Source organism: Procambarus clarkii, chromosome 52, assembly GCF_040958095.1.
Source record: "Procambarus clarkii isolate CNS0578487 chromosome 52, FALCON_Pclarkii_2.0, whole genome shotgun sequence".
In the NCBI taxonomy this organism is placed as follows: domain Eukaryota; kingdom Metazoa; phylum Arthropoda; class Malacostraca; order Decapoda; family Cambaridae; genus Procambarus; species Procambarus clarkii.
Window position 1 is genome coordinate 27,940,196 of NC_091201.1, and position 12,062 is coordinate 27,952,257.

General features: G+C 35.5%; 1 protein-coding gene across 3 annotated transcripts in view; it reads left to right on the plus strand.

Moving 5' to 3' along the window:
* LOC123763567 (uncharacterized) overlaps positions 1-12,062 on the plus strand; it is a 243,524-nt gene that overhangs the window by 225,099 nt on the left and 6,363 nt on the right. For 2 of the 3 annotated variants that reach the window (XM_045750725.2, XM_069304540.1), the window contains exons 14-18: positions 23-238; positions 3,027-3,080; positions 3,670-3,867; positions 5,133-5,280; positions 10,418-10,558. In XM_045750725.2, coding sequence (XP_045606681.2) covers positions 23-238; positions 3,027-3,080; positions 3,670-3,867; positions 5,133-5,280; positions 10,418-10,558 — 757 coding nt within the window. The remainder of the gene's footprint in view (positions 1-22; positions 239-3,026; positions 3,081-3,669; positions 3,868-5,132; positions 5,281-10,417; positions 10,559-12,062) is intronic. The other variant, XM_045750726.2, reaches the window with a different exon arrangement.

Genomic DNA, 12,062 nt, shown 5'->3' on the forward strand with positions numbered 1-12,062 from the left:
ATCGGTACTCTTAACTTCTCAGATCACTGACCATGAAGAAATTGAAGAACATCTTGAATTACAAGAACAGAACGAAGAAGATTCTGAAGATGACGAATATAGTCCAAGTCAGAGCCCCAGAAAATTGGACCTTGCAGGGTTACCAGAATCTCCAGACCCCAGGTATACTCCTGACTGGGAGAGTGACTCTGACAGTGATGGAGATAGCTCCTCTACCAGTGGGGAATTCATGTGGAGAGTGAGTATCATGTTATGTCCCATACATAATAATACCATCTATCAGTATATTTTTTAACCATTAGCTCAGACAATTAGTAGATTACTTATATTAACTTGGGTTAAGTGATATGTAATTGTTAATACAAATGTTGACTTGTAGATGCATTTTGTGCAAGTGTGCATGTTTTTTTAATGTGCTATAATAATTCTCAAGCCGTGTACTTAATTTAGGCACACGATAAATCACACTTGGCAGAAAAGTAATACTGTTCATCACCCTTACAGTGTACCAGCCTTTTGTGTGTCATGTGCCACTCACTATAGCTTCTCCTGTGGCTGTATTTTAGGGTATCCTTCCCTGGCATTGTTTGATGAAAGCTGGCAGTCCCAGAAATTCCTTTTTTGAACTTGTTTGGCTTTGCCTTCAGTGTGCTTTGGCTCCTTTAAGAGTTGTGGCATGAACTTGGTTGTATCTTGGGATCTCGTTCCAGGCCTCATTGGAATGATGGGTTCCCTACCCCTATAACACAGTGGATACAAGACTGATTGTACTGCATAGTGGTGAGTGGTGGAGCCACTAGATACCTCACCAACTTCACATTTCACTATTTAGCTTAACAGATGAGGTTTACTGTACTTTACGCATCACTCTTAGACTATTAGTGAATCAAAATCCATGAATGGGTTGACTCATAAAACTCTCATTTGAGGCAATGCAGGTGCGCAACTGTGCAATTGCTGAAGGCCTTGTCCATATAGTTTGATAACATCCAACATAATTTTTCAGAATCTAATAATCCAATGGGTTTGCCAGTGCTTCATTAATGTTCTTAAAAGTGTGATTTGTCATATGCCTTGAATTGTTGTTATGTTCCAATTACAGTACAGTACGTATTGTGTTATGGACTGTTATTCTACTGGGAGTCCTGTAGATCGGGGACCATATCCCATATGTTTACAACCGGGTGTTATATTTTTTAATTCCTTATTTTCCTTTAGTCACATTATGTGCTCAGTGTTTCTACCATTAGGAGTGATGCACACATACAGGTGATGTATCCAGTCAGCTGTCACATGGAAAATGGTGTCAAGAGTGATGGTTCCAGACTTACAGGAGACCCCTGTAGAATTTATTCATAGATGGAGTAATATTGCTAGTGATAACCATTATTTACTCATAGAGTTGCACAGCTGCTCGATCAATAGAATGATGAGCATAAAATGTGAAAATACATGTAGTTCTCTTGTGTTTATTGACTTTAGTGTGTACCATGACCATGAACTGGCTGCTTATAATGATTATAATGATGATCTTGCCATATGACTCTGTATGCCATGGCTGAATACGAAGTTCCTCATTTCTGCCTGTTTTATATTCTTTTAAGGGGGGTGGGGGAAGGGGATCAACTGGTATCAAAGTACGTTTGTAATACTGCACTTTATATTCCATTTACACAAGTCAGAAACTCCTGATGTAGGTTCATCAATGTCACTTGTTGGGTTCTGCTCTCCCCTTTACTCCCTTCCTCCACTGTCTGACTGCACAAAATCTTTTGTGGCATTAATAACATATTAGAGCAAAACTAAGTGCTTAAACTTCTAAATTACTGTATATTTTATATGCAATATACTATGATTGTTCTCTTTCACATTAGCAAGTACTAAGGCTCTCAATACAACCCATTCTCAAGCCATCAAGCCCAGGCTTGTTAGAGCAGCTCCCTCCTCACAAACCGTGACACATTCATATATTTTAACGTACGGTGTAATAATATTAGGTTTGTTTTCATATATAAATATTAGTATACAATAAAATTCAGTGTAGAGTTAGGCATTAGAATATTTGTGTTTGTAGTAAGTGGGTGAAGCATTTACAGACTTGCAATTTGAACAGAGAATGCCAGCGAAGCACTGCATGAGAAAAGTACATACGTCATTAGTTGCGAGATTTGTGTAAGCCATTTTTCATTCATAAATGGGATTGGCAACTGTATTAACAAACATTTGGCCTTTGTTGATGAAGACAGGCTGCTCAGTAGTACAGTTGGATTTGTTCTTGACTCACAATCAGGAATCCCAGGGTTTGAATCCTGGGTGGGACAGAAATGGACAGGCACAATTCCTTTCACCTGATGCTTCTATTCACCTAGCAGTAAATAGGTACTTGGGAGTTAGTCAACTATTATGGAGTTGCATCCTGGGGAAGGCTCAGTAGTTCAGCCTTGGGGGTGAGGGGGATAACCTTGATAACTTAACGTATATACATACACAGGCCGCCTGTCCTTGACAAATTAATAATGATAATAATTTATTGTGTTAGGGGACAGGAAGCCCGAATGTATTCATACATGTTAGGCTTATATCAAGATCCAGTCCTCCCCCCCCCCCAACAGGGACCTCAACATATAATTATTATGTGTTGAGATTGTTGATTTAGTTATTGATATTGCTGATGCATAACTAGGCATGATGATAAAAGGGAAGGAGCTACTCTTAAGGTAGTTGAATCAGTTGGTGACTGTGTGATGGAAGAGTACAGTATAGTGTTAGGGTGTGGTGCTGCACAGACTGCTTATGCATTTATTGTATGATTGTTATACAGCACTTATTACAGTAGTGCTTGTGACACTCTCAAAGGCCAATATGCATGTTATTTTTTTAATTTTTTTATCAAGATTTAATTTTTGTGTAGTAAGTACTAAATTCTTGCCGACATAATTTTGATCTTGCCTGTGTGTTGCTAACCCCCGACTTGTTTCGTTAATGCTCGTCTCTGCTAATCCCTGTTTGTGCTTGCCTGGAGCTAGCAAGAGGAGGAGGAAAAAGGGGGGAGTAAAGAAGATATAGAGAGACAAGAAGAGGTAAGCTATACAGTATAGTAGTGTGAGCTCTACTACAATCCTTCACCTTCATATTTCACTGTATTTAACACAATTCAATGCATTTGTTGTTTTTTCTGTGCCTCTCATGGGATAGTAATATATAATGTGCATAACAAGTAATAAAGAGTTGATTTGTCTTGGGTAATTTTGTTGTGTTTATATAACATGAATACCTGTGCCCTGTAAATACATGCTTAATAGCAATATCAATTGATATTCTACATATATATATATATTCTCTTAGAACCTATTCCAGATACCACTGTTTTGGGTCCTCACACATGTATTTTCAATATAGCACAAGGTAGCTCAGTAAAAGTCATTGTTAATCTTAAAATGATCTGTAGAACTGTAAAACCAGACATTAAGATTTGTTGTAACAAAACAATGTAAATAACTTCGTTTCAGGGAAAAGGAGAAATTAGTTTCATATAAGATCCTTTTCCTATTTTTTGTCATCATTATTATTATTATTATTATTATTATTATTATTATTATTATAATTATTATTATTATTATTATTATTATTATTATTATTATTATTATTATTATTTTTCCTTTTTAATAGCCAGGGGAACAGTGTCAACAGGCCAATTATATCCTGGATGTTATTGAAGAAGAACCAGAAGACGATATGGACAGGGGAGAAGATGAAGGAGATTTCTCAGATGACTCTGAAAGTGGAGAAGAGGAATTTACCCCCTCCAAGTGGAACTGTGACCTTACACCCTCACATTCACTCCTCAAGAGTCCCCAGAACAGACCTGTTAGTGTTCATTTACCTGTACAGTATTCTGAAAATACAAATGATTAATATTTTCTGTTTATAGTAAAACAGTGTGTTGCTCTTAATTACAGTATTGGTTTAAAGTTCATTTACCTGCTGTGAATTTTCTGTCAACTAATTTTATAGGTTTAACTGTGTAAAAAAGATAGGTTCTGGAACATACATCACAATAATAAAAATTAATATAATGCTGCTTGCCTCTGTTTTCAAGCAAAGAAGGTTAACACTTGCCATAATAGCTGCACAGTATTAATTCCACAAATTAAATTCATGACAAGAATTAGTAGAAGACAAAGTGCTGCATCTTAACCCAGTGTTCTTTGATCACTGCCACCTTGGGAGGCAGAGAATTCTTGTTAAGAAAGTACCATGAAGTTTTTGGCGACTTGCTTCAATTTTATTAATTCGTGACCTGAAATGAGAAATTTGATGTTTTGATTGATCTTTAATCCAAATCACTCTTCCCATATTAGAACTGCTGTATCTTAACCAACCCTTCCACACCTTTGCTTCAGTTTGTTACAAATTTGACTGAATTCATGTGAATTAATATTATTACTGTTAAGAAATTGAGGCCCAACACTGAGACAAGTGTTGTATATTAGCCTGCCCCATGAACTGTGTTTGCCATGGTATGTAACATGTGGATGGTTAAGGGTTCTCACCTCAGCCAACCTAATTGCTTTACAGCCATTTAAATAAATAAAAGGGGAGGAGATTGGACTAAGGAGCACCCCATTCTATTTTTCCCACTAAAGACCAAGTGCCTTTCCACTCAGTGAAAGTCAAAAATTAGGTAGTGGTGTTGTAGAGAAACAATGAATTAGGAATAAAGTACAGTCTACTTTATTGAAGATATCTTTTTTCTTAATAGGTCTTTGTTAAAATTTAATCTTGGCGTTTCTCCGCATCGTTATCAGTATTTTGTGATTGCAACACGTTCCTAAACTGTAGGATGCAAAAGACTTCATGTTTTCATGGTAAATATAAAATACAAAACTGTAAATAAGCAGACATGACATAACAAGAACTAAGGGGCACCTGAGACAGCTGTGCTCATGTATCCTACTTTGAACTATAAGTTAAATACTTTAACAAAGTGAAGTATTTAATATACAGTAAACAAAATTGTTGAATTGAAATATGAAATTTTATTGTAAGGCAATAATTAAATGCATTATTTTTATTATTGTTCATGTATTACCACTTTTTTAATTAAAGACAAAAATGCTTTTATTTTTTAGAGCTTGAAGAAAAGAGTACGCTGGAAACGTCAGCGCCATCATAGAGTATATGAATATCCTCCAGAGCCACGTTCCTGGGAGCAAACACCGACTGAACCTCACCGGCGATCATGGGGACGTTCCTCGCTAGATTACCTCAGCCTTGCAGGTTAGAAAATAGATTCACTGTTATTGATAATTGAAAAAGCAATATTGGATATTAATTTGACGTGTATATCTATGTGCCTACTCATCAATTTCAGTACTGTATGCTCATCTATGAAGATTGCCTTTCTAGAGGAGTAAATTAAATTTTTTAATCTCTCGTCATTTGAAAGGGTTCTTATTCCTGGGATTGTCTCTGTCTTCTTTTTTGTTGTTCCTATGAACTCTCTAATCCAAATGGAACCTAACAAGATAAAGCTGAAGAACAAAATTGCTTGTTTTCTTGCTAAATAAAGCATAGTATCCTATTTGCTTTATTTTAAACATATATGCTTTCATTTTTTGGCTTCAGGTCCTTACTACTCATGACTCGGATCATTTTTGTATTCAGACTTTGCAAATTGAACACTATTAAGCTGATATTTAGTAACACACTCATCATTACCCAGCCTCAGAACCCTACATTTTTAAGCATTAATCTTTATTTGCCAAAATCTTCAATTTCAAAACCCTTTCTAGATTGTTTTGAAGCAATTTGGATTATTCAGAATTTATTTATTGCCCTATTTTTTTATATCGTCTGCAATTTTTTTAATTTTGGTGCTTAGTCTCGTATTGTATGCATATATGATAAACAATGGAAGGCCCAGGACAGAGCCCTGGGGCACTCTACATAAAATAATTTTCCACTTCAATTTAACTCCATTTATACAAACTCTGTTTCCTTTGAAATAACCATGTCCCAATCAAGCTTATTAAAACTTAGTATTTTGTGATGCACAGTATTAGAAACTGGTAAAGTCAAGCTGCAACAATGTCCCAGTCCTTTCTACTATCAACTGCCTCAAAAATGTTGGAAAAGAATGAATGCAAATTCATCAACCATGAGCATCCCTTCGTAAATCCATGTTGTGAAACCTTTATTAGCCTGTTTCTCAAGATGTAAACAAGTGGCTTTTGCAATTATTGATACAAGCAATTTTTCCAAATAAAGATTGAGCTATTTAGCTGACAATTTGACACATGTAATCTATTCCCATTCTTAAAGGGAACATTTGCAATTCTCCACAATTCTGGTACTTTGCTCAACTGTAATGATTTATTAAATATAGGAGTCAAAGGCTCACTTAGGTCGTTTTTACATGCTTTTGGAACCCCTTGGAAAGACTTTGTTTGGTCCTGGGGACTTGTTTGGCTTTAATTTTTCTGTTTAATAACTTCCTCTCCAATTCAACGTCTTCTAGTAAATACAGAGACGGTACTCATTTAGAATGACACTTATTTCTTGGCCATTATCAGTTACTTGACCTAACTCATTTTTCAAAGGACCAGTCATCTCCCTAGGCTTTGCTTAATATAACTGGTAGAATCCTTTAGGGTTTTTGCCTGACCAGCTATATGCACTTCATAATTTAATTTTTCTTTTCTAATACTTTTTTTAACAGTTTTTGATATAAATTGTTATAGATACCCTTCCAAATTTTTAATAGTGCAGTTATATGTAACTTTCTTATTTTTGACACGATGCTTTAGTGCATTGGTCATTCATTTTGGGGCATTATCTTTTGATCTAATCAGTTTACACCGTATAACAAGTAAAAATTGGTTTAAATGAGTTATAAGCGGAACCAACATGAAAATCCACCAACATGTTTCCTCCCTTCAGACACGCATCATGTCCCAAGAACAGCCCACCCTCCATTTTCAGATCTGCCTACTATACCCTTCCCAAGAAATTTCTCAATCTCCCATAATTTGCTTTATGGAAATCTGGTACCCTTATAGTTTTCTCCCGCTTAATTTTTCCATGCAAAGTTAAATACAAAAATTTTTTTGTTAAGGGAATGTCTGCTCATCAGAGCAGAAAGTTGTGTACTGTAATGAGAATGATGATAACAGTAATGCAAACAAATTCTGTTGTATCTTCATCTAGACTTAATATTAACAAAGATTATGGAAAGTTTTGTTTATGTCGTTTTAAATTGTACATAGTGAAAGCTCAAAATCCATCCGAAAGACCTATTGCCACTTCCTTCATCATTGTATTCAAGCTGCCATTGTCATACTAGATACATACGCTTATATGCATTACTTTCAGCTGTTTCACTACTTCAGACATATCTACGAGCCTTGTCCATTTGCAGCCCTCCCTAAATAAAGTACTGTATCCTCTTATCGTTGTGTTGTACAAAAGTGTTATCAGCTACTTATAATTAAACTCAGGGATGCAAGGAATGAGTATTGTCTTGGCAAGTATTTATAAAGTGGAAAGCTAAATGAAAAATATAGTAAAAGGTGACATGAGGAGAGGAGGACAGTTGAGGTTTCACTATGAACAATAGTGAAGAAATAAACCATAATTTAATAACAAAGCTAATTTGCCTATTAGCATGTATTGATATTTACAACAACAGCTCTATTACAGGCCCAAAAAAAGTGTTTATGGTTGCTTTTATTTAATTATAATATAGTCTTAGGATGTGTGCCAACAGGGCACTGTAAGATGAAGATGTCTGCTGTTCATGGTACAGGTGCCCCTTGATTTGCACAGAGGGATATGTTCCTGCCAAAACCATGCAAGTCAAACTTAATGGTATAATGGAAAAATCATGATTATTCAACAAAATGCCTATTTTAGCAATAATATTTAATGCTCCATCCACTTTTCAGTCACAAATTCACTACATAATGAAATTCAGAATGTTTGGGATATGCAAGAAAGCATAAATATAATTCAAAACGTTTGTAAAACACAAATACGTAGTGTTTATAGCCGACTTATTGCTAGGAATGAGGTAAACCCCCAAAATTAGCTCAGAATACCCACAATAAATCATGTTAATCCATTCTTCACATTCATCACCTGCATTACCTCATAAATTTATCTGCACACACTTGGAAACTTGGTATAAAAGCTCTTACCAGCGTAACACTGAATCTACATATTCCATCACCACGCAAATCTCGGGCTACCTGTACAGTACTGTATGTTTATACACAGTCTTGTACTTCATTACCATAACAGCTTTCTTTTCCATAACAGAAACCTCCAGCAGACAAGGTAGGACTTAACTGGTTACATTCGTATAGCAACAGTGAGCCTTCCTGTTCACATCATGCCTTTCTTGTATGGCACTGTACTCATAATGTACATTTTCAGTTAATTACGAAGGATCAGTCTTGTCTTTGAATGCTAGTGTAAAGAGTTAATACTTGTGCTATATATATATTCATCAGTTGTGGAGTAAGTCCAAGAAGTTGCATACTGGCCATTATAACCTTTTATAGCAAATGTTTATAATTTTCAACACAAGACATTGATACTTTGCTAAGCCAGACATGTTATATTCAAAGCATTAAGATTTGTTAAGATTGTACCTTTTTTATTTTGTTATTCTTTAATTAATTCAGAGAATAAATTATTGTTACAAGTTTTAAGCACAAGTTTTTTCACACGTATTATTTTTAAAACACTCGGTTACTATTGTGGAAGGCATGACAAAACTCTGGCAAATTTATATATAATACTGTAATGTATACAGTACTGCTTGTTTTTAATGATAGTTAAATGAATACTAGAAGATGAATGTTCTCATTGCATGTTCTCTTTAATAGCTTTGTAGAATGATGCTACATATAGATATTAGTCTATGATGACAAACTTTCGTTTACGTAGTGAGGCTGCTTAAATATATAATTGTGACTGCACTACGTGAAGGTTATATAGCCACTAATATCTCTGTTAAGCTCTCTGTGGACTTAATTTTCTGCTTTGTGTTTTGATATTGTTGGTATAGAATAGAAAGGGGAAGAAATGTTCATGTTTACAGCACATTGCTGCCATGGTACATTATACAAACATATAGTATCGTCATTCTAGGTATGTGGGTATCTACATACCTACAGTGACCTACCTACTTATGTGCAGTAAGTAGGTACCTAGGAGTTAGTCAGCTTGTTGTGGAGTCAGTAATTCAATCTTGGGGAGGGCGGGGACCTCGATATAACCCTAATATGCCATAAGTTCTCATGGCTGTGCATCATATCTCGCCAAACATATCCACTATTATTGTAGGAAGTCTCCAGCAAAATGTGAATGCCATTAAACAAAAAGTTTCCGTTAAAATATCTAGAACAAAAAATATTTGTTTTAATACAAATCTCTGGAAAAAAAGATGGTGGTTATTTATCATTTAGAGAGATACAGTACTTATAATTTTATAAATACTGTTTTTATACCCCTTGTTGGGGACAGTAAGCCTGTAGAGCTCATTTATGGTTTTCAAACATAGATTGGCTATTGATCTTCTTGTGTATCCAGTTTTCTGCTACATCTGTTATTCTGTATTTCAGCATTTTGTGAAAAATAGTGGAAAATGTACATTTTTACTACCAGAGGGGTCCCGGTAGTACAGTTGGGTTCATTCTCGACTCTCAATTGAGAATTCCAGGTTTGAATCCCAGATGGGATAGAAATGGTTGGGCATATTTCCTATCACTTGATGCACCTGTTCACCTGGCAATAGGTAGGTAGGTACCCAGGAATTATCCAGCTTGTTGCGGGGGTCAGTATTTCAACCTGGGGGGGGGGGCTTGATATAAGCCTAATATGTGTGAAAACACACTACCTGTTCCCCAACACAATGAAGTACTGATATCTTTAATTTTAATACAGAAATCCAAATTTTTGTGGGCATTGGAAATACCAATTTGTTATTATCTAATTCAGAATATCTCTGTATCATCCATGTTACTGATGGACTGGGTTTTGTTCAAATGATATGACCACTGCACAGTATATTGATTGAATAGAAAGTAAGACCCTGGCGTGGTTAGTTTGGCAAGTCTGTCGTAGGATAATGTCATCTGCCATTCTTTTGCCATCTACACACTTTGCTGCAGCACTTCTTGTTATTGAAGTGTGACATCTCGATCAGCTTTATTACATGTGTTTCTTTACCCTGGAAAGTTAGAACATTTCAACCATAATACATTATTTTTATCTTTAAGAATTCTTTTCTTGCTATATTAGCACTAATCTTATTTATTTTAATGTAATTTTTTTAAAAGGTAATTTGATAAATTTACATACAGTACTGTTATATATACAGTAATTACAAAATATCTTTGTTTTAAATCAGATTGGGAGCTTGGAGCTGATGAATTTATTGGGGATGACAGTGGTGACATGGAAGATTACGTATACCGCAAACCCAGTCGACCTGCACCCCCACCTCCTATATATAGCCTGGGGTCTGTTACCTATGATGATGGTGCTGAAGGTTAGTACTGTAGTTTGTATTTGTACCCAGTAAATAGTGTTAAACAAATTGAGTGGAATAAAAGCTACTTGTAGTATCTTTTTGGGATATTCGACAACAAAGTCTGGAGATAAATTATCTTTTAAGTTGCTAATCAAAATCACAATGTTAGTTGCTAAAGTTTTACCAAAACCAAGAGATTAGCACCTCAGTGCATGTGGTCAGCCAGGTATTTATTTCACTTTACTTATAAAGTTTCATCAGTACAATACAAACATTCCTATTATCCCAACTTTCCTTTATAATGCTGTATCTTTAAATGATTTGCAATATATGCTTTGTGTGTTGAAAAATTGATTTACAGTACAGTATGTAGTAATCCAGTGTAAGGTCACCTGGTGTTTGTCATCGTCCAAGAGTCTTGGGACAATAATTTAGTGTCAGTTCACTTGCTAACACCATTACTATAGATGACTGCTAACGTTGTTGTTTTAGCTTCAGCTACTCCGAACAAAACGTTCCAAGTAGCACGGGCTAAGGTGAGCCCGTAGTGGACTTACCTAGCACAGGAGCGGGGCTCTAACTTATGGGGGGACTATTACCACTTTTCTGTTTTGATGGTGCATCATCAGCATTTTGACACTAAACATTCTGATGATGCTGAAACATGTCATTCGATTCTTATTCATGAACATTGTATATTTATTAGTGTTATGCATAATCTATTATTAAAAAAAAAGTCTACAGTTCTCTAAAGAACTGACATCTTATTTGCAATAATTTTGACCCCAAATTTATAGTTATTACAAGAAATAACTGAGAAAACATGACATGATTATAAACATTTTAAGCATTGGTAAGTTGGACCTGCTGAGCATGCTAGGTTTATGTTCTTTAATGTGGAGAAAAGACCAAAATGTATTATACAGTAAAATATACAGTATACATTTTTTTTTTGTGTGTATTCTATTGACAATTCATTTGCAACAAATATTTACATCAAATTTATTATTACCAGTATATCCGAACATATAAGTTGAAAATTTTTAAATGATTGTAAATATATTTTGGAATTGCTGAGTGGCCCACAAGCCACCTAGGAAGCTCACAAAGTTTACAGTCCACAACTACAGGCCAGGCACTGAACTACAGGCCTAACTTGCATACCATGAAAGTTGATGGAGAAGATTGTGCGAAAAAAGCTAGTGGAACATCTGAAGCAAAAGAACTTTGTAACACAGCATCAATATGGGTTCAGGGATGGCAAGTCATGCCTCACAGGATTAATTGAATTCTATGACCAGGCAACAAAAATGAAGCAAGAGAGAGAGGAGGGTGTGTAGACTGCGTATTTTTGGATTGCCAGAAAGCCTTTGATACAGTACCACACAAGAGACTAGTGCACAAGCTGGAGATGCAAGCAGGAGTGGAAGGGAAGGTACTCTATTGGATAAGGGAGTACCTAAGCAACAGAAGACAGCGAGTCACTGTGAGGGGCGAAGTCTCAGATTGGCTAGGTGTTACC